We start from the raw sequence: 24293 nt of genomic DNA, 5'->3' as shown, positions 1-24293 counted from the left end.
TGTTCACAGTGGTGTCACAGGGCACCCTGGGCTCGTCTGCGCGTTGTACGATCACATGAATGTCATTGGATTTCAATTATTGAAGTTTTGATGAGATTTGTCCTTTTCCAGAACCCTGTGATGGAGTCACAAGTACATTACGGGTGGTGTCAGGGTGTTTTAAAGCCGGATCACTCTCGAGGAGGTCAGGAAAAGTGCTTTTGTTTTATGTAAGGTCAACCTCAATGGCTTCTCTGTGTAAGCGTGAGGAAATGAGAGCTTTTATGGCTGGAGGCTTTTGAGAGCTTGTGGCATGGCTCAAGGTGAATGGTTTGACTAAGTCTGCTCTGTTATTGCATCACATTCCTTTCTTTTCCTCATTTTCAGCTAGTGCTTGGTACTGGGACAAACTTCATCTTGATGTAGGTGTCATTAGAATACGACGTGAAATTGTGTTCAAATAGCTACAATGGAAAAAGATGAATTAAGAAATAGGGGAAAATGTTAATGCAATTTCAGTTAATACTTACTTTCGAAATCTGCAATAACATGGGTTACTTATGGGTCTGTTACAAATAAATTCATAAATATTGATACATGACATATCACTCTATCAATATTATGGCCAGAGCCTTTTCCTTAACCCTAGTCAATCCAAGTACTTACTGAGATGATGTTGGCTGCATGAAATATTTAAGCATCTATGTCCATCAGCTATGTTTGGTTTATAGTTTGGAAAGCAGCGATGACTCCCAGTCTGACATGCTCATTAAATGTTGTATAGGATTCCCCCTTGGGCCCGTTTGTAATGTATTAATGTTTATGTACTATGAGTTGTTTTGCTGCATGTGACCAGCAGAGCTTGTAAAAATCCTTGCAAATCGATAAACAGCGTTCCATTCTCACAGAATCTCACAACACGTTTTTTTCCCCTTTTTTTCTTTCTCCAGGGCTAGCGGCCATGTTGCTGTGGACAATGGCGTAGACGGCAACTCTGCACGAGCAAAAAAGTGAGAGTATCGACGACAACCTCAAGCTGACGAGCACGGTTTTGACACAACATCAGGAAGGTGAAACCCACCTGACGGTCTGCTTCCAGCTATAGTAATACCAGACATGCTACCGTGCAGGAGGGGTCCTTGTCCCACCTCTCCACACGGGACCTTCCATCTCCTACTTTTCCTCACCTCCCTTTGTCAAAGCAGGATGCTAGAAGCCACCCCTTCCCCCTTCCGGACCTTCGCCCCATCCGAAGGGGGGCTTACGCACCTGGTAGTCCACAACAAAACGGGTGAAGTCTACGTAGGTGCCATCAACTGGATCTACAAGCTGTCCAGCAACTTGACCAAACTACGCAGCCATGTGACAGGTCCGGTGGTGGACAATGAGAGATGCTACCCACCACCTGGGGTGCAGTCCTGCCCACATGAGCTGTCACAGACAAATAACGTCAACAAGCTGCTGCTGCTAGACTCAGGGCAGAACCGGCTAATTGCCTGCGGGAGCACGTCACAAGGCATCTGCCAGTTCTTGCGACTTGATGACCTCTTCAAACTGGGCGAGCCACACCATCGCAAAGAGCACTACCTCTCCAGTGTATCAGAAGCTGGTACTATGTCTGGCGTAGTCATCAGTGGCCCCCAAGGTGTGAGCAGCGGTAAGCTGTTTGTAGGCACCCCTATCGAAGGAAAATCGGAGTACTTCCCAACTCTTTCCAGCCGGAAATTGATGGCAAATGAAGAGAACGCAGATATGTTCAGTTTCGTGTATCAAGATGAATTTGTCTCCTCACAGCTGAAGATCCCTTCTGACACACTCTCCAAGTTCCCAACGTTTGATATCTACTACGTTTACGGATTCAACAGTGAGCAGTTCATCTATTATCTGACCCTTCAACTGGACACACAGCTGACTTCACCCGATGCCAGCGGCGAACAGTTCTTCACTTCCAAGATTGTGCGTCTTTGCGTGGATGACCCCAAGTTTTACTCGTATGTTGAGTTCCCGATAGGATGCACTAAGGACGGCGTGGAGTACCGGCTGGTCCAGGATGCCTACGTTGCTCGGCCTGGTGCCAGACTTGCACGCTCGCTGGGCATTTCCGAACGGGAAGAAGTGCTGTTCACAGTGTTTGCTCAGGGCCAGAAGAACCGGGCCAAGCCTCCGAAAGAGTCGGCCCTGTGTCTGTTCACGTTGCGCAAAATCAAGGAGAAGATCAAAGAAAGGATTCAGTCCTGCTACCGGGGGGAAGGCAAACTTTCCCTGCCCTGGCTGCTCAACAAGGAGCTAGCTTGCATCAATTCAGTGAGTAATAATAATAATTATAATAATATTTACTGCTACTTGTTGTTGATCAGCCAATATTACAGACTTTCCACTGCATGGTACCTACTGTACTCGAATCTGCTCGGCTCTACTCACTTTTTGGTACCTTGCACCTGGTTGATTTTCCATAGCTTCCCTCTGAAATATAGCCAGTGACATTGCAAAACATCATCTCTAACAGGAACTGTTGGCTTTGGAAACATCAACGACAGCAGTGGTAGTGTTAACTGTTGTTTACTCATTGTGTATTTGCATGTTGTTGTTGTTTTTAGGGATTGAACACAGCTTATGCCTAACACACTAAAGGATTTTAAAAAATCTATCAGGTGTTGAAAATGTGGGACATCTCACACAAAATGACATGATCGTTTTTAGTCCCCACACTACACAATCTGCCCTGAATGAACCAAGCAAACCTCATGGGAGTTTCTCGCAAACTGCTACATCCCGAGAGCAGGTGGAAACAGAAAGGAATTGGGAGTGAGATCATAACCCTGGCTCGGCCCTCATTGGTTTACGTCCCTTCAGGCATGATGTTAAAATCTTTTTCAGGCCTGAGAGTCTGAGTCCACTCCACACTACAGGATTTTGAGTCATAAATATTGAACTATGTATTATTCACAATTGGGGTGGCTCCAGTTCACTTCACTGGGTGAAGACACTACAGGGAAACTGGGGAAACTAATAATTCCCAGGTCTTGTCGGACTCTAATGTCGGCCACCAATCCAAGGGGAGTTTGTACCTCCTCAAAAGACTGTGGTGTATTTTTATAAGCTGCCATTGTGAGTCGGATAAAAACAAATTAGATCTCTACTTTATCTTGGAGATTTTACAGTTCATCTCACATGTCTCTTTGACCAGTCAGAGCTCTGCAAGGTAAGCCCCTACTTGGCTTGCTTGGAACAACAAGGAAATGGGGACGTAAACAGTACCTGGTTCTAGGTACCAGATTTACCTAATGGAATAGCAAAAAAAAAACCAAAAAAACAGCTGAGTCGAGCTGAGTAAGTACCATGCAGAGGGAAAGCTCTAGAGGGATCTAGAGTTTTGAAGAGTTAACCTCTACAGTAATAAGCTAAGGAAGCAAACTTTGGGCACCCAGATATCGTGACTGATCAACTGCATTGTGGGTACAGAGAACACTGGAAAAGACGGAATTTAAAAAAAAATGTCCTATTTTGCCAGAGTCTATCTGATAGTTCCACAGTCTGAGTAGCACTTGTATGAAGTGCCTCCAAGCCATGATCTGAAGTCAGCATAAGTGTTTTGTAGGCAGAAAAACCTGTTGTTAAACTGAAGGAACATGGTAGTGCTTGCACAGCATTGCCCCGTGTCTTGATCTTACAGACCAGCAGCATGACCAGATCAAATGTTGGGAGGCCAGTGGGTTTGGACAGGACCCTTAAAGACAGAAGGAGTGTGTGTGGGTTTGTGTCTGTGTGTGTGTGTGTGTGTCTGTGAGGGAGAGAGAGAGATGTGTGTGTTGTTTACCAGGCAGCTTAACTCTGCTGTAGTTTGCTCGAGGCTACACTGCTGGTCACATCATTAGCTCAGTCCCATGGATTAGTGCTGTGTCACTCTCCAGCCTCACATGTCCCTGCTCCTTCGGCACTAATTGATTTATAGTCCAGAAACTGTCATCTCTTTGTTGTTCTCCTGGGACACCTGGGCTGGTGGCAGAATAGTAGGGAGATTGTGGAGAGGCATCGCTTCCTCCCTCATTGACTGCACTCTTCTCTTCGCTCCAAAGGCCTCTCTCTTGCACAATTCCGTTTGAAACACAATTCTCTTAAAGAGAATAAAGCACATAGCTACCTACTGATTATAAATGCATCATGTTCCAGTGTGAACATGGCAACAAATACGATTCTGGAGATCTACTGTTATCACAGCAGAACCAGCCCCACTCCTGTGCTCTTCATGTTTTAAGACGTAACCGTGTGTTTGAGTAAGACGCCGACTGTAGCTTGTTCATGGTTGAAGTATTTATTTACTGTTGAATCACACAGAAAGTCATCTCTAACTCGAGCTGTTTAGTTTTCTAGCACTTTCTGTGTGTGTTTACTTTCATGCAGTTAGCGCTCTCCTCTTTAGGTAAAGTAACTGTAAGAGAAACACCAGGTTACCCACCTATGGAGAAGGAATAGAGCAACGTCTACATCTCTTTTCAGGGGTCTCTCCACTGTCTAAACACCTCCAAAACACTGTTTCTCACCCGTGTCTGAGTGGGCAACAGAAAGAGAGAGATCTCCTGAGCCAGTTCGGACCGAAACAATTAGTTTGTTTCATATTTACAGAGCCAGGGCTGCATACGAACACCGTATCTTTTTTAGGGTTCAGATCGATTGGAGAGCTCGCAAATGGTTAGGAAACTATTCCTATTAAAATGATAAACATTACCTTTAACTGTGCTCAGAGTTTAAAGGAGCTGGAAGCTCCAGAGATATGAGACAAAAAGGAGACTGAAAGGAAGCTGATGTTGGCAGATAAAAAGAGAGAATCAACCGGTGACACCTTGTTTTTGCACAACCTTCGAGCCTCTCCCAGGAAGGTCAAGCCTTATGCTCTTTTTTTCCATTGCAATTGAAGGTTTCAGGTGATGTACCAAGGAGGTGATTGAACTGCAAACTGTTAGTGACTCAAACATTGAAAAATGATCATCCCAATTTACCCAGCGAGCCCTGTATTGTCCTGTCAGCAGCCTGTGTCTAATCTAAGCGGCGTCTTGGCCCAGCTCTGCACCGTGGGTGGCGTGCGACGCCCGTTCTTGTCCTGGCTCGGAGCTTGACAGCAGAAATGGCAGTGGCGGTAGTCTTTATCGACAAATGGCCAGCATTCGTATTAGCGATAATAACCACAGCCATTATAATGACGGGCCTGGAGCAATCTGCCTAGGTAATGACGGCGGCACGGCTGGCTGAATCCGATGAAAAGATAACGTTCCAAGGGTCCTCCACCGGCAAGGAGCTTCCAGCTTATGAATAATTCACCCCACTCACCTTGTGTTATTCATTTGTGTTCCATCACAATCAGACTCCAATCAAAAATCCCTCTGTCTCCTCGCGCCGCTTACAAGCAATTAATGTTGTCGTTTGCCAACCACAAAGCACGCACCGAGGTTCAGAACTGGGGGACTGACAGATGGGAGAGAGGGAACCCAAACAGCAGAGACAGATAGAAGGACGGGCAGGTTTTTGTGGCTGAGGCGCTGTCTGGTTCTGACGTCTCTCTTTTTGCCCAGTTGCCTCGCTGCTCATGGTAAAGCTATGCATATATGTAAATGAGATACAGTACATGATGTTTGTTGATTACCATCTGTGCCAGTGCTTGGATTCGATCAAGGACACGTCAAGAGGGCGAAATAATAATGTCATATAGGTTTTTGCTTTGTGTCTCAGCAAGCATCCGTCTTCCGTGAGTGCCATTTATAATTATGTATGATAAACACCGTTTTAGAGGTTTTTAATGAAGCAGTCGCTAGATGTTTAGATCTCAGTTGCTGTTTCCCATAGAGATAGCATCTACTCATAGCATTACACTCTGCTAACAACAATGAAATACATCTAACCATTCCCTTCATCTCTTCAAACGTGAATTATAGGCTGATTCTGCGATGATTTTACTCCAAATGGTATCATACCCTCCCCAGGAAAGCGAAGCAATATAGTAGTCCCGTCCAAGTTTAAGAAAACGAAAGCCTTTGATATTAACCCGAGAAGCTTTAGCAACCCAGCACTTCTCACTGATCTGCTGTTTATAGCTCTCGTTTGTGTCACTTTCATAACATCACAGAGCGATAAAAGAGCTTCAGATGTACAGTTGGAAAGTTAGATTAAAACTTAAGAAATATTTGTGATCTCAACATTATCTGAAGTTGGTATCATTTAAATCATTAAATATGTTTCAGAGGTTGATTCTTTGAAGGAGATGTAAAACTGAAAATAAATCATAGGGAGAACGGCCCACAATTCTTTAAGTTGAAGAAGGCAGAGGGTAATTTACAGATCAGAGGAGTAACTTCTTATATACTCCGGTCTAAACCAAGCATTTAACATAATGCAGCAAACGTTTAGTTGCAGTGTCAGGGTCCCTCTGTTTTGGTTCTGTGTGCTCTGTATTCCCTCCTGTCTCTTTAAGCCGTACCCCACCATTTTCTAATGAAAGTTTTTGTTTAATTTCAGGCACTTATTGCATTTGTATAACTTTGTGCTAAAATTAGGTGTGTTTTTGTGTAACATACAGTTATCATTCAGTCATTCTCCATACTCTCTGTTCACCAGCACTAACATCAACATCACCGTCTTTAATTCACCTCAACCCACACACACACATTGTACTTTCAGTTTTATCGCCAAAAACAGAACAAATATCAAAATTTGACAGGAGTAAAGACAGAAGTTTTAAAATGAAATGTAAAAACCCCAGGTGAGCGAGGCCAGGGGTGACAGTGGCAAGGAAAATTCCTTCAGAGCTGAGGAAGAAACCTTGGAGGAACCGAGACACTCACAGTGGGGACCTATCCTCCTCTGGTCAATCTACTTACAAATTATTGACAAAAATAAAAGCACACTATACATCACATAGGTCTGCTGTTATTCTCATGTTTACTGATACAATCATAGTATATAGATATATATAACGTAAGCAATGATGATATTATTATTCTTACTAATAGTAGTAGAGCAGCACGGTGGTGCAGCAGGTTAGTGTCGCAGTCACACAGCTCCAGGGGCCTGGAGGTTGTGGGTTCGATTCCCGCTCCGGGTGACTGTCTGTGAGGAGTGTGGTGTGTTCTCCCTGTGTCTGTGTGGGTTTCCTCCGGGTGACTGTCTGTGAGGAGTGTGGTGTGTTCTCCCTGTGTCTGCGTGGGTTTCCTCCGGGTGACTGTCTGTGAGGAGTGTGGTGTGTTCTCCCTGTGTCTGTGTGGGTTTCCTCTGGGTGACTGTCTGTGAGGAGTGTGGTGTGTTCTCCCTGTGTCTGCGTGGGGTTTCCTCCGGGTGACTGTCTGTGAGGAGTGTGGTGTGTTCTCCCTGTGTCTGTGTGGGTTTCCTCCGGGTGACTGTCTGTGAGGAGTGTGGTGTGTTCTCCCTGTGTCTGTGTGGGTTTCCTCCGGGTGACTGTCTGTGAGGAGTGTGGTGTGTTCTCCCTGTGTCTGCGTGGGTTTCCTCCGGGTGACTGTCTGTGAGGAGTGTGGTGTGTTCTCCCTGTGTCTGTGTGGGTTTCCTCTGGGTGACTGTCTGTGAGGAGTGTGGTGTGTTCTCCCTGTGTCTGCGTGGGGTTTCCTCCGGGTGACTGTCTGTGAGGAGTGTGGTGTGTTCTCCCTGTGTCTGCGTGGGTTTCCTCCGGGTGACTGTCTGTGAGGAGTGTGGTGTGTTCTCCCTGTGTCTGCGTGGGTTTCCTCCGGGTGCTCCGGTTTCCTCCCACAGTCCAAAAACACACGTTGGTAGGTGGATTGGCGACTCAAAATTGTCCGTAGGTGTGAGTGTGTGTGTCTGTGTTGCCCTGTGAAGGACTGGCGCCCCCTCCAGTGTGTATTCCCGTCTTGCTCCCAATGATTCCAGGTAGGCTCTGGACCCACCACGACCCTGAACTGGATAAGGGTTACAGATAATGAATGAATGAATAATAGTAGTAGTAGAAGTAATAGTTAGTAGTCAATGAAAGTGTCAGTGTTTGTATATTCATACATATACACGTTAAATCTATACACATGGTTCTGCAGCCCTTTTTCCTTGAAGGAACTCCACAAATGCAGTGTCACAAAACTGTATCTCCTTGCCATTTTCAAAAGACTTAATATGTAGGTTATTTTTTGTTGAATAAAATGACAATTGTTATATTTAAATACGACGAAAAAAGAGCGGGAGAACATTTGAATTGAAACCTTCTAAACCTTATTCGTACATCTGATATCATTTTATAAACCTCGTCCCTGACTGCACTACCTCATTTACTTCAGAAGGTTCCAGAGCCAGGGATGAAAAGGTCCGCCATCATGTATTAAGGTCATTAGGATCATCACCTTCCACTCCGGTCCAGTCTTCCAGCGCACAGCCCTGTTATAGAAAGAAAAAAGAGGGAGATTTAAAATGTGGCTGTTTATTTTGATAAGTCACTTCTAAAGTTATTGTTCTGTATTGTATTGTATTATAAATATGAATCACTGGAAAATTGGCAATTACCTGTTGATTTATTTGATTAACTGAATGAATGCTATTATAACTGTCGCTCAGTATAAAGCAAACATTACTGTAATATGTTTTATTTTTACTTAATAGAAGCCCTAACATAATGTTATTTAGCAAATTTCCCAAGCAACAATCATGATTATTCATGTTATTCATGAAATTCATATTTGCCATGTGTTGTATTGGTCTCCCGTTCCTAATAACTGTTCATTGAGCTCAGGGTACTTCGCCCTCATTCCTCCTCAGTGTTATTTATGAAAGCTTTCATAGCATTTTCAAAACCAAGTGGAGAAACCACCGGCGTCCATCTTTGCAGAGCAAGTATTTCCAGCTCAGACAACGGAAACAAAATCTCCAAATCATGTCCGTTTTTAAGAAAAAACATGTTTGTTTCTCGATCGAACTCACCTCAGCTGTGGTAGTTACCCTAGTTAATGTATAATATGTGTTATTAAATGTTCTTAAAACGTTATAGTAAGTTAGGCCACTTGTGTTTGATTGTAATTGAACGTACAGTGTAATACACGTACATGTGGAGTCACATACAGATACTGGATTAGGATTAAGATGGGTTCTGAATCACAAACACAGCATTAAGTGTGTTTAATTAGTTAATTATATGGTGTGTCTAGTTTTAAAGTTTTAAATCTAAATCAACATCTCTTTGGATTGTTACCAGGTAAAATTCTGCCACAGTGAATTCTGAGCGTGGATTTCAGTAGTTTTTCAGATTTCTTTCAGATACTGGCACCAGATACATCCGCCTGTGTTTTATACTCTTCATAACAACAATGAACACCCTCCATCAGTCACTGTACCTCAGGGTAAAGATATTAACAGTAGGCAGTTATAGGGAGATTAATGCAGCCTCTTCTACTTTTCTCACATGCAAGACTCGTACCTTGTGTGGATTTATGGTTCCCCTAATGATAAAATAACTTTTTTTTTTTAAGTTCTAGGTCACCTTCGGTGCCAGCTTCAAACTCCTTTCCTAAGTTACCCCTTTCTTGTTCACTAAAATGAAAACACACACACACACACACATAAAATTAGCATTGCTAATAACACTTTCAGACTGTCCTCAGGTGACAAAAGAACAGTGCAACAACAAACAACTAAATACATGCACCCTTTGTAACTTCCATGTTGTGCTTAAAAATGCCGTTATGTAATGAAACATAGCATTGTCACGTCTCAAGAATGGGTCTCAACACAACAATGTGGAATAGCATTATATCTCCATTTGAGCTCAATACGCTTTTACCTTATCGACTTTATTCTTGTCAAAGGAACATATAAAACAAAGCTATTGTCCCCCGTCCTGTCACTCAGAGCATAATTGCGTTCATTAAAATGCATCACCGCTGATCATTTAGCTGATATTGATTGCTGGTGTTTATCTTCCCTTCGTGTCTGGACTCCTCCTTCTCACCATGATGTTTAAAATATATTTTTTCATGTCTTGTCTTTTATCTCAAAATTGAAGACTCCCTAATGGAGATCTTTGAGATTAAATCCCAGCGCTGAATATCATTTGCTTGCGGTTGATATTTGCTTTGCTTCTCTCTACTCCACTCCCACATGCACAGTTGTGTTAACTGGAAGCAGCATGGTTTTCTCAGCGGAAACTACACTGTAAAAAAAAAAAAAAAACAGCGTTAAAAAGTGGTAATTTTCTAGCAGCGGGATGACAGCAAATGTCAGTCAAATCTGAAAAGTGCTGTCACTCATGGATACATTATTTAAACACAAAGTAATTATTGTTACCGTAATTAACATATTATTGTAATTTTACGAGAAAAAATTGTACAAGTTTCACTTTTAATTTGAACAAATATGAATTCTTAAAACTGCCATACATCGTGTAAACCACGTAAAACACAATCATTTTACTGTGTAAAAGCCTTACAAAGAAAAACTGCTGCATTTTTTTCAGAACTTTTACCATAAATAAGTGATGGCACAAAGTTTTATAGAGGAACACTTATTTTACACATTTTTGGTGAATTTTTATAATTAAACCCTTTAAAAATAAAATAATGGCGGTAAATGTTCTCTGGAGAAAAATGTAATATTTTGCAGATTTTTCAATAAATTTTGAAACACTTTTTAGAACGTATTGTGTTGAAATTTATAGAAAAAAAGAGTTTTGATTTGAGTTTTTATTAAGTTTAAAATAAAGAGCCCATGAGAAACTCAGACCATATGCAGGGAACATGCTTCTTCATGCGCAGGGTTTGTACATTTTTATTTTTTTGTCACGCATACTATAGGCATATAAACAAATGAATATTTGCCATCAGCCAAATTCAAATGATGTGCAAAAACACTCTATTTACAAATAATTTCATTAAAGTTTTGCTATATATTTATTTAAATTAAGTTAATTAAAATATACAATTATTTTACATTTTTAAAATGAAACATCTTTAAACTGTCAGTTCCCAGTGGTTATTAAAATCTGACATTCTGTAAATAATAAGATGACTGATGTAACTCAAGTCCTGGTTCATATTCAATACACACTTATGGTGCTTTTCCACTGCATGGTTCCTGACTCTACACGACTCTACTCACTTTTTGGTCCACGGTTCCTGGTTAGATTTCCATTAGCACAGCTCCCTCCCAAGATGTAGCCCGATGAGAACTGTGGAAACTACAGCAACAGCAGCGGCGATGTTAAGTGTTGTTTACTCATCGTGTATTCAGGTTTTGGTTTGTGATTTGGGACTGAACACGGCTCAGACGGATCAGTACAGCTTGCTCATTCCTTATTGCACTGTCCAGCTCTGACTGGAGCCTTTCATCAGCCACCAAACCAAGGGGCATTTTTATGTTTTCAAAAGACCTGTGAGTCGGAAATCTAAATACATCTTGGTCCCTCTTGGTCTGTCTTGGTCTTCCTGGCCAATCAGTGCTCTGCATGGTTTACACGTCACAGTTAGTCCCTACTTATCTGGCCTTAAACCATGAGTAAACAAGGACTAATAAGTGCCCAGTTCCAGGTAACACATCTGCAGTGTGAAAAAGCTAGACACCAAGTAGAGCAAAGTCGAATAGATTAAGCACCATGCAATTAAAAACATACATATTTACATATAATTAAATATAATTAACTTCATTTACCTGTAATGTTTGTTCTTTTACAGAGTTCTGTTTGCACTTTTGTTTTACAGTGAAGGGTTTATAGGCTCTCAGACACATTGTGCTGAATCCCATTGTTCTAAAATGACTTGTGATGCCTCTCTCATACAGTATTGATCAGAAATGGCAGGGGCATAAAATGCAGCAGCCCCTTAGCCATTGGGATAATATTGTTTTATGTTTGTGATGCATATAGACTCCTGAAGTACTCATGTAGCTAAACAAAACAGTAAAATGCTTTGCTTGGCTTCTTTCTTTATGTTGAGCCTCAGAGTGTAATGTTGATATATGAACATGTAGCTAGAATTGCAAATAAAAAAAAATAGATTAATACATTCTGGGGACAGATTTATACACATTTTTACAGTTTGGAAATTAATTTTAATGATAAAGACACTTGGATTATTTATTTATTTATTTATTTAAGATAGTGTTTAAGGTGGGGACCGTTCAGATCACATTGCTAATAGATTATCCTTTTTTTATTATTTACTTTAAACATATTTTAATAGGGCGGCACGGTGGCGCAGCAGGTAGTGTCGCAGTCACACAGCTCCAGGAACCTGGAGGTTGTGGGTTCGATTCTCGCTCTGGGTGACTGTCTGTGAGGAGTTGGTGTGTTCTCCCTGTGTCTGCGTGGGTTTCCTCCGGGTGACTGTCTGTGAGGAGTTGGTGTGTTCTCTCTGTGTCTGCGTGGGTTTCCTCCGGGTGACTGTCTGTGAGGAGTTGGTGTGTTCTCCCTATGTCTGTGTGGGTTTCCTCCAGGTGACTGTCTGTGAGGAGTGTGGTGTGTTCTCCCTGTGTCTGCGTGGGTTTCCTCCGGGTGACTGTCTGTGAGGAGTGTGGTGTGTTCTCCCTGTGTCTGCCTGAGTTTCCTCCGGGTGACTGTCTGTGAGGAGTTGGTGTGTTCTCTCTGTGTCTGCGTGGGTTTCCTCCGGGTGACTGTCTGTGAGGAGTGTGGTGTGTTCTCCCTGTGTCTGTGTGGGTTCTCCGATTTCCTCCAATGGTCCAAAAACACACGTTGGTAGGTGGATTGGCGACTGAAAAGTGTCTGTAGGTGTGAATGTGTGTCTGTGTTGCCCTGTGAAGGACTGGCGCCACCTCCAGGGTGTATTCCCACCTTGCGCCCAATGGTTCCAGGTAGGCTCTGGACCCACCGCGACCCTGAACTGGATATAGGTTACAGATAATGAATGAATGAATGAATGAATGAATGAATGAATATTTTAATAGTATCTGTAGCAGCCGGTACTCGAGGTTGTTGCACTGTTGTCAGAAAAAATAAACTGATATTGGACATTGAATCTCTAGTTATTCAAAACTCCTTAAGGCTGCGTAGCGTTTGCCTCATTCTGCTAAAACCTATACACAAAAATACATCAAATACTGTGCGTTAGAAGTGAGTCCTTGACTGTGGCAGTGTTAGACGTAGCCCACAGTATGAGTACTCTGTAGGCAGCGGAGCTCCATTCATTTTGCACAGAGAGAGTAATTTTAAATCAATAAGTCAGGCAGTTAACTGGGTCATAAGAAAAATGACCCCCATCCTCCCCCCTCCCTCCTGAACCTTTCAGCAGCCGGCTGTGTGTAGGTTGCAAATCTCTTAACGAATCAGGCTTGGAGTGCTCCCGATCTAATTGTCGGTGTAATTATTTATTGATGTGTGTTTGTATGAGGACGCATGGAGTGTGTGTATGTGTGGGTGGTTGCAATCACTTGTGTGCCTTTGTGTGTGTGTGTGTGTGTGTGTGTTGCTGTTTACCAGGCTGCGGGTGCAGCTGTATTTGTTGTGTCCTGTGGTGGTGTGCAATGAGACCGATCCAGAAAGCATTAGTCAATTTCATATTCACTCACAGCTTGAGACAGACCACACTCGCCTTGTAGGACAACCTAGTTCCGCCATGAATATGTTTTAATAAAAATCTCTAGAATGTACCTGAGTTCGGATCACTCGACCTGTGCTGATTAATGTGGCATTGCACATAGGAAGGAGAATGATGGTGAAGCGCTGCTTATGAGCCGGTCTTTGTACGATCGTAACTAGTGCGGCCTGAAAAATACGGCGCTGAACCACTTTCTAGAGGACACAGCCATTTGTCTTTGCTGACACCGTAGGTTGGCCCAGCTCAGACCACTCCTGACACACACGCTACACAGGTCAGGAGGGGGTTCTGTAACTTTATATAAGTTGTTTTATTTTTTGGGCCCTTCTTCTCTTACAGAAATGCCACTAAGGTTGTCCCCAAGCTTCTGGAACAGAGTCTGTTCTATTTGTTATAGATGTTACATACAGGTACACATTATTATATCTTTCCAGTCACAGTCCTGGAGGGTCCTGGCACTGCCACAATCACCATCACAAGTCATACATCTCTAAAGCACTATTTATTAGAGGTGATTTGATTAGGTGTATTCCATTTGGAGCTCTGCATATTTCATTACCCCCCATTTTTCCTCATATTAAAAGCTCAGGACCCCCACAGAGCAGGTGTGATGTGGTGGTGGATCATTCTCAGCGCTGCAGTGACACTGACGTGGTGGTGGTGTGTTAGTGTGTGTTGTGCTGGTGTAGAGTGGATCAGACACAGCAGTGCTGCTGGAGTTTTTAAACCCTGTGTCCACTCTCTGTCCACTCTGTGAGACACTCCTCCCTCGTTGGTCCACCTTGTAGATGTAAAGTCAGAAACAGTAGCTGCACAGTGTGTGTCGGTCGTCCTCTAGTCCTTCATCAGTGACACAGGACGCCTCCCACAAGATGCTGTTGGTTGGATGGTTCTCTGAGGGGTTTACACTTTTAAAAAGTAGGTACAGAAAGTTCAGGCTCTGTGCTCTATGTTCATTTTAAGTTTAAGAAGATAGGCAAAGTAGAATCGGAGATTGGAAGGGTGATTAAAAGTTAGTAAAAGAGCATAAAATTGGATGGGACATGCATTGTGTTTATTTGAATAACTTCTAGCCAATTCTAGCCTTTTAAACGATTGGGGAAAGAGTTGTAAATCTACCGACTCTTCACTACAATTGTGTACAGTAACGGGGGTGTGACGGGGCTAATTTGCTGGAAGAGAGAGAGAAAAAGTCTAGAGAAATGGCTTGGACATGGTAAGTGTTGATTAATGCGGCACATAAAGGCAAAATCAGAAGTGTACAAATGTGCCAAAATTAGCCAATACTCCTAAGGGCTACGAACTCCAGCAGCACTGCTGTGTCTGATCCAGTCTTACCTAAACATCACCCAAAGACACCACCACCACCACCACGCCAGTGAGGCCTTCTCCACCCAAACGACTTCCACTGCTGGGCCAGTGCTGTGCTTCACACACAGTCGTAGTAACTTAGGATTGTATGCAGTTTCTCGCCCGTAGTAACCCCTTTCCTAAAGCTTGTGATGAACAGCATTTGTGCTGATGTTTCCAGAGGCAGTTTGGAACTGAGTTGAGTGATGGGGATTGTTATGCTCTGTGCTCTTCTTCACCCAACGGCGTTTGTGCGGTCTACTCTTTCGTGGCCGAGCTGTTGTTGCTCCTAGACGCTTCAATTTCACAATAATAGCACTTGACCGGGGTATATCCAGCAGGGCAGAAATGTCACAAGTGTGGACTTGTGACAAAAGTGGCATCCTCTGACAGGGGCACTTTTAAAGTCTCTGGACTCTTCAGTACGACCCCTTCTACTGACAGTGTGTGAGTTACAGCGGCCTTCTTTCTTTTTTGATACTAAATAAATAGATAGTTACCATCGAGATGAGAGTAAAACATAAAACAGTGTAAATCAGAATCGTAGCTCAGAATATTACTAATAAAATGTCATTTATAAACCACAGCGGCGCTTAAACAAGCACCAGCCCTAGCCTCCCCCTCCTGACGGGGTTAAATGAGAGTTGGATGTCAGTAACGTCGAATCGGAGGATTACTGTGACCTTTCCTGTGAGGTTTGTAGAGGATGGTAATAACGTTCTTTAAGCAGGAAATCCTTCGACTTTAACTTGTGTTACCACTCCACGACCTTATAAAATGAAGATTCCTATTACATTCCAGTGTAATTGGTACTCCCAAGGAGAATATCAATACACTGCTGAGCTGGGATAAATGCTCAAGCCTTATCGAGTGCACTAGTCTCCGGTCTGAATTCATATGATTTAATATTGATGTAAATTTATTTTGTTTTAAAGCAGTTTATATTTGCAGCGTAAGGAATTACAGTAACAATGCATTCGTTACCAGACTCCACTGGTGAGAGCACGTATACTGAAGGAGGCATTGCTCTGTGAACTCTTTAACTCGATCACTAGGGCCTAATTGTGTGGGTGTGAGGCTGTGAGACCTGTTGGGAAATCACCTCATGTTCTAGGGCTGATTAGCATACAGGTTTTTATTTATTTATTTGCATATTGTGGCTACATTTTTAATTGTGATTATCTTGAATACGTCCAGGCGCTGTTAATGTATTCAGTCTGTAACAGAGGCTAACATCTAGGAGGCTGTCGACGTAATCCTGTGGTGACAGACCATTCGAGTCATTCTCACGTACGAAGTTCCTTGTCACTCGGCGTTACGATATTATAGCACACCTCTGAGGAGAAACGTGAACGTTTATGACATCACAGCAGAGGTCCTTCACATTGTGTGAGACGGACCAATAGAAATGCTCCAAAATTTCTTGGAAGAATTCTCTTTCACATTGACTTCCACTGTTATTAATGAAGTAATTGATTTATCGTTTTTTTAATAGTGAGACTGAACTTGGTTGGCACTGGATAACACACTGAAGTTATAATTCACTAAATACAGTGTAATTCATGACACTTTCTTAACAGGAAGTATAATCTCTTCCTACAAACACGGTTTTTATTTTTATCTCTGACTGGTCACTGGTGAAATCCTCAGAGTCGGTGTAGTCCACATCTCTTGCCAATATGTTTGAGCACAGATAGCCAGAGCTAGACTCCATAGTTGGCTCAAAAGTGGCTCAATCAAGTGCTGTGTCACTAGGCAGAACTCACTATAGGTCTCTGTACATGTGGAGTTTTGTTTCCTTCCCCCGGCGGTCATTTCACTCTTCACACTATTGGCATCAGAGCCATTAACAGCCAGGTGAACCGCAGGCTTGGAAATGAAATGCTAGTAAGAGTGTGATGCAATGTATGATGGAAGGAGAGCCGCCACCCCCCTCCCCACCCACCGCCCCCTCCCCTCCACCTGCTGAGCGCTGGAGTGGCTTTTCCCAGCCCAGTTTCTTAGACAAGTGTCACACACACACATCCCCATTGAGACCCACAGCCTCTCTGTTGTCATGGTATCGTTTTTGAGGGGAACGCACTCCGTGGGACTTCTAGTGGCGTCTGCAGAGCGGATGAATGAAGAATAATGAAGATATTCTATGCATGCTCACAGACATTCAGACAGATGTGGTTTTTAATCTCTCGTTAGATTTAACTGAAGTTCCCAAATACCTGAACTGTCATGCCTTTACATTTCTGACAGTCCTGTACTAAGCTCTCGTCCTTTTCTTTTTTTAGTTTTAAATTGGATTATTGACCACACTGCACTTAATTTCAGACTGCATGCTGATTATAATCTAATTTGGAATGAAAAGCTATAATCAAAGCTTAATTTTGACCTACATACTGTCGCAGCCCTGCCTTATACCGCACTGTTTATGGATATACACGCACGTATTTAAAGGCGATGTTTATTTTAATCCAGAAAACATTGGATAAAATTCAGAGAATGTTTTCCCACCATTTGGGACTTGGCGTCTGGACAGTGGAGAGACCTCCATCTTAGAAAAGCATGAAAAGAGATGAGGTTGTTGCCCTATTCTTGTGCTAAACATGATAAACACTGGCTTATTTTTGATATTTTAGATGCATTAATTATGGTTGATTTGACTCCAAATACAGAAGACCACTAACGGCATGAAAGTAAACCCAGACCGTAAGTGCTACAAAACTTGAGTTACGAACACATTTCTGTGGTAATTCAAACAGTGAATAACAATTTAGCGCCTGAAACATATCATTTCACCTTAAAAGAGGCAGAGAACAGTGTTTCCTCACAATCGTAGACATTTCCCTTTAAATGTTTTCAGATTCTCCCTCAGTGTAACACAACGAGAACATTCATAAACAGAACATTGTGTCATTTGTTCTTTACACCGCTGTCGTGGTCTTTTTACCGCACTCCACAGTTTGAAATGTTTAATTCCCATGTATGGTCCTGCCTCAGCCTCCCAGTGAGCTTCAGTATAAGACTTTCACAGATATCGATGACAAGGCATGTCACACTAAATCTCTCAGTTGTGAATTTGCTGGATGCTCCATTGTCTTGCAGCTGTTTTGCGAGTCTTTAGCAAGTTGTGGGAAAAGCCAGAGTCGATTATGAGAAGGACAGAGAAGTGAAAGAGGGATGATGTGTTGGGAGGTGATAGAGGGTGAGAGGACAGACTGAGGAGGGAGTGAAGTGCCGGGGGCGCACTCTTTGCAGCCACCTCAGCCGTGGACGCAGATGATAAAGACGGCAAAAAAAACCGTTATTTTCTGGTAAATTTTAACCTACACTTTAAAATGTATTAATTAGTTTTAAAATGACCTTGTGATACAACACCCATCTCACCAATGTCATTATCACTAGGCCCCTCACAATATTTGTATTTTTGACAGTTATTATCTTACAGTATAAGGACATTGTGTTTACGGCTGTTTCTTTACATTAGAATTGATATTTTAGGAGGATGTTAGCCAGGGTTTTCTCTGGTCTCTCTATTCTGGAGCCGTTATATGGATTTGTTCAAAAACAGTGCTTTAATTTTATTTACGTTTGATTTATTGAGAATATTTAAGCAGTCTTATTCATGTCTGAATATTCTTAATAGATATCCTTTTGCAAGTACAGGAGGTCCTCGGGTTACGTCAGTCCTGAGTTACGATGTTTTATGGTTACGACACGTCTCCCATTTACTGTATAAAGCCTTGTTTCTACGTCAGTGGTTTTGCGTCGTAAACGTCGTAACGTGAACTTCGTGTTTGGTGTGCGCGGCGGAAGAATACACGGTTACGCGGCTCGGGACCGAGGAGGATGGGTGTTAGGATAGGATAAGTGCGTACAGTATGTTATTTACGTATAGTATTTACGTATGTTCCGACTTACACCGGAAATCAGTTTACAACGCGACGTAGGAAAGGATCAACGTCGTAAGTCGAGGACCCCCTGTAGTTTATTGCTTTAGAAAAGAGTGCAATTGCATATTTTTATCAGTGGCATAAATTGGCTGTGTAATGAATGATGATTATTTATCACAATTATTCTCGGACAATATATTGATCACCAAAAAATGTCTATTGTGACAGACCTGCTGTAATGGAAGGGGTAAATTTCCTGCTGTAATAAGGGTTTGAAGTATTTCCTGCACTGGTGAGGAAGCAAGGCACAAAAAATAGACTCAAATTTGACAAGCTCTCCCTGAAACGTTTATTCAGCAAATTAAGAGATTTAAATTCAAAAACCTTCAAAAGTACATCGTGAAACTGTAATAACGTAAAATCAGAACAGCTTCCTCGAGCCAGTTTGCCGTTATATCACACATTTATCTTCCAAAAATACAGTGATTAGCATTAGCATTAAACTTTAATGTTTTTAATTCTGTTACAGTGTTAATATTAATCCATAATCCCATTGTGTTTATCTTGCATTAATTCTTTTATGTTACATTTAAACACTACATTTTGAAAGCTATAGCCTCCAGAAGGCACAGTGTGATTATTCAGTGTCAGTAATTTATTTATTTTCCCCAATTGATCGACAGCTCTACTTCACAGCCACTCAGTGTGAGGTGTAAATCACACAACACTCTGTTAAAAAATAAACTGCTTACACAAACACGTGACTTGCATCTAAAACCACAGTGGATACACACACAAAAACACACTCGGGGCACAAGGAGACTCGAGGGATCCTTCTCAAACCACAGAGGCACACACACCGATAGCCTGAGTCTTAACATAACAACAGGTACGGTGCGTGATCCGAGATCGCGGGCCCCCGTGTCATCCTCGTGATTCCCGTGAAACTGCTGACTCAGCTCACGCTGTTGATTGACACGCTGATGAAATGACATGAATGTTTTTAGATAAGCCTGGGATGCTCGGGGGGGATCAATCAGCGTTCTCCTGCCCTGCACGGTCGGTGTCAGTCCGCCTGTGGGAGGCTGGAGAGCACAGAAAGAGAAGAAGAAGGAAAAAAAAGGCCCAGACATTTGGAGAATGAAAGTGGGAATGGGGATGGACAAAGAAAGTGAGAAAAGGGAGGAAAGAGAGAAAGAGAGTGCTGGCTTGCATTTGTGCCAGTGCCATTAAGACCCAATTAGAGAGCCTCGATTGGACGACTGGAGGAGACAAAGGGCAAGCAGTGTAGCTGCAGCAGATCCTTCGCCACAAATCAAAACATGAGCCTGGCTGCCTGCCAGCGCTCTGTATTCAGCCCACTGTATTCTCTCCCAGCCAGATGAAGCTCTTTTCTTGGCTTAGGCACGAGCATTCCATGCATCCAGGCTTTTGGCAGCCACCTTTTATCTCCTTTTATGTGGCGTGCAGTTCACACACACACACACACACATATATGTAAACAAACACCTACATCTACCTAAGTGAAAAATGTATGTACAGAACCTAGCCACCCAGTGATATCATAAGGACATATGCAAAAATATACACTGAAACAAACACACATGCAAATGGTGTATGGACTTGCATCAGACTTCAAGACCATTTCCCAGTGGTGTATGCGTATTCCCTTAATACCACTTTTGCCAGAGCGCTTTCTCTCTCTCTCTCTGGGACTGAACTCCATAGAGATCCAGTAAACCCCTAAATGTTGTATCTGGCAAATTAACCCTCCGAGAGCTGGGAATGTCTCTCATGGCTCCTTTTGTCAACACAGCCCTCTGCTATCTTTAACCAAGGCTATAGAGTTTGGGACGGAGTGGTGGCAGAGGTGGCACTCGACAGCAGGGTAACAGCTGCTTACTGGGTTGTGAAAGAGAGGTTTGTTAGATACGCGTACTCCTCTTTCTCGTTTGTTTTAGTCGGTATGATGATGTATTCACAGCCTGGCCTCTGTGTGGTTTTGGTTAGTGTTGAGAAACAAACGTTAGCAATCTTAGCGTAGCCGGCCTAGCTGTTTGTTTTGGGTGGTTTGAGATGCTACGTCATGCCAGAGTTTGGGACTGATGTTTACCGTTTTAACTAACAAAGCGAGTAAAAACCACATCAGTGACATATTCAATCAAGTTTCAAACTGAGAGAGGACTCAATCTTCCAAGTATAACCATAGAAGCATTACAAACACTGTCTATACAATGAGAAATTGCCTATATCTATTTACCCACAACTTTAACTTTAAACAGAAACTGACTGTATGATGTTGAAAATAAATTGGACATCCGTGTTATTATTAAGTGTAAAACTTGAAAACAACGTCAATATAAAATTAATATGCTACATTCGCTAATACGCTACTCCAGGTTTCTGGAAATTCTGCGTCTATTAATGTAAACAGATGGGAAAGATGGATAGATTTGTCTTATACACAGCTCCTCTCCTTGTGCTGGAGGGAGTCTCACAGCACTCAGAAGCACAGAAACCCATTCCCACACTGTAGAATTATGAGGAGAAAAAACCCTGTTATCCTCTGTTAGCCATATTGGCATTTTTGTCTAATACAAAACTGTTAGCTTGTTAGACTCAAATGCATTTCTCTGCTCATTTGACCAAATCTAAGTGAGTTATTCACATACAGACAATATATAAACTTCAATAAACATCTTGTGGGGAAAAAAGTGAAGTTTTTATGCACTGTTTACCACAAAAACTCTGCCCTGTTTCTCTGGCCTGAGTAGAGAGAGTGAGGAAGCCTAGCATGTCTGACTGAGCCACATTGGGATTCGTAAAAAAATATTAGACCGGTTTCCAGCCCACAGACTGGAGAACCAGCAAAAAAACAGCCCCCCGCTACAGTGTCTCGCCACAGAGCACATTCCTTCTCCTCGCTATGTTTAGCTTTAGCTCAGTTTAATCTCATCCTCATCACTCCATCACTCTCTCTGCTCCTTTCACGTCCAAATGAGGCTGTAATTTGAGTTCTCTAGGACAAAGCAGGAGAAAACAAACAGGACGCAGAAGGAGCCAGTGCTGGGGAGGCTTAGATAGTTACGCATCATTGCCGGTCTCGGTCACTGGCCATGGGTGGCTGCCATATTTCCGCCGTTCTCTGTGGGGCTACAGTGCAGGGATACAGTATGGGAAAGTTAGGAGTACAACTCCTTCGGAAAGTATTGTAGATTTCAGTTTTAACCTATTATCTACACTATTAAAGGGAATGTCTACAGTTGTGGGAAAATACAGTTCTCTCTGGTTAGTTTACATTCAGAAGCTCCGCAACTTTTAAGGTGGAACAAAAGATACGTGTTTGTAAGTGGCTGAAGTTAAACTTGTCTGTAAGTTTTTATTCACTGTTTGTAGCTCGAGTTGTTTAGATTTTAAACATTTTTGCTCTGTGTTTACCTTCATGCAGTTAGTGCTCTCCAGGAATTTGGCGTAGTGATCAGTACTACCCCAGGGACTTCCAATCTCTGTCTTCATTTTTCTTCATCTACCACGTTTAGCATGTACTTATTTGAGAGGAGTTTAAAGAAACACTAGGTAGGGTAAAATACCACATAGTGTTCCTTTAAATCTTTCTTCTTTACATTACTTCAAGGACTTCAGGATGAACTTGCAGCCTAGAGTTTAGCCTTTTCCAGATTGCCATTTTCCATGCTGCAGCTCCAAACCCTTTACACCACATGTAGTCTAAGCCTTCTGTACCCACACAGGTTTGTCTGCTCATTGGTGTTCTCTCCTTGACTGTTCCCCCATGCAACCCTCCAATCTGCTCATTCTATTTCCAGACTCAACCCTGGCCTCTCTGACAGGAGGCTGGGGAAGGACATGTGCCGGACTGTTGTAGGGCGTAGTTTTGTTCCTCAGCAGAGTGCACCACGTAGCCTAGCATGAACATCCTATCCCTGCCCAAAGCTGGCCATTGTTGGCACAAGCGCAGTCCCTTGCTGGGTGAAGGATGAGGGGCACCACTGGGCATCGGCATGGGGCTGGCCATTGTGTAGTGGGGTCACGGATGCTCTTGTCTCTACTAATGAGGCTAGTCTATCGGCCAGTGCTGGGAGGATGCCTTCGGGGGCTCTTTATGCTTTGTGTGATTGCTTTTGTGTATGTGTGTGTGTGTGGGAGGGGGTGTGATTGTATTTGTGTAGGCCTGTGGATGTGTGTAGTTGCTTCTGTGTTAGCTTTTGTGTGGTGTGTGTGTGTGTGTGTGCCAGCAGTAATCTCTCATAAGAGAGCGAGATAGAGAGAGAGTGGAAAATGATTCTCCCTCAGGTCCTCTAGATCCTCAGACCGTAACAGGCCAATCCTCCTGCAGGCTAACCACCAAGTTTTAATGTGGCATATCCTCTGTATGACTATCTGATTGATTTGAGACCGGTGAGGCTATAGTACGCAGGCTTTAATGACCCAGAGGAATGGGGAAACTGTAATTAGAACCGAGGAAGACCAGAGTTAGTTGGGAGCGAACGTTAATTCAGGTAGTTCCTGAAGCTAATGCGATCGAGGGAATGTGTGTATTAGAGGCAGATGTGTATAAGTGCTTTTCTCTCATCACAGAAGACTGAAAGTGTGTAACCCTTCTCTCTCTCTTCCCCCACCCCCCTCCAGCCTCTACAGATAGACGACAACTTCTGTGGCCAGGATTTCAACCAGCCACTGGGCGGGACCACCACCATCGAGGGCATCCCTCTCTTCCTGGACAAAGACGATGGAATGACCTCGGTGGCAGCCTATGAGTACCGTGGCCACACCGTGGTGTTCGCTGGCACCCGCAGTGGCAGGATGAAGAAGGTAGGATAACTCATGGTGTATATATATATATAAAACCTACAGCACGATTGGATCCCCTGCTCTTTTATGCATGCTTGCTTCCAAGAACTCGAAAACATGAGCGGATGTACCTGCTGAGTGCTGAGCTGTGCTGTAATCTGGTCTCGTAGTCCTTGTGCGTGACCCTGGCTGAGGTTGCCAGTGCTGGCTGCCTATGGGCTGAGTGCGGGTTGATTGTGGACTGCTGGGGGTGGAGGAGAATCAGCGGATCTGAAGCCGTATCCCATGATCGGAATCACATTTCCCCTGTCTGCCTCATTCCCTTCCTGTACCGGCCGGGGCCTGGCTGTGGCTTCTCGTGTCATTAGACGGAAATCGATGGCCCATGCGCTTGTTGGTTTTGTGTTCATGGGGATGTGTGTGTGTGTGTGTGTGTGTGTGTGTGTGTGTGTGTGTGTGTGTGTGCCTGTGCATATGAAGGAGGATGGGGAACTGTTTGTAGTAAAAAAGCAGAGCATGTGAAATATTAAATCTAAACTGGTGTGGGTTAAGTACCAGTGAAATACTTACGCCCTGTGGTTAGACACATTCTTAATGGAATGATACATAAAATAATAGCTTCATAATCATTAGCTGCTTCCCAATTTTGCCGTTAATTCTAATTATAACTAGTGCTTGAGTATGGAGGGTGTGTTATAGTTAGAAGAGTCGAAGTAGAGAAGAACCAGTC

General features: G+C 43.0%; 1 protein-coding gene across 1 annotated transcript in view; it reads left to right on the top strand.

The window, feature by feature from the left end:
• plxna1a (plexin A1a) overlaps positions 1-24293 on the top strand; it is a 252313-nt gene that overhangs the window by 37031 nt on the left and 190989 nt on the right. Inside the window, 2 exon segments of the mRNA XM_066670409.1 lie at positions 930-2283; positions 23402-23584. Of these exon segments, the coding sequence (XP_066526506.1) occupies positions 1096-2283; positions 23402-23584 (1371 nt within the window). The 5' untranslated portion in view covers positions 930-1095.

The sequence above is a fragment of the Hoplias malabaricus genome, chromosome 5, assembly GCF_029633855.1.
Source record: "Hoplias malabaricus isolate fHopMal1 chromosome 5, fHopMal1.hap1, whole genome shotgun sequence".
Classification (NCBI taxonomy): Eukaryota; Metazoa; Chordata; class Actinopteri; order Characiformes; family Erythrinidae; genus Hoplias; species Hoplias malabaricus.
Note: the sequence above shows the minus strand (reverse complement) of the source record. Positions and strands in the feature narration are given on the sequence as shown.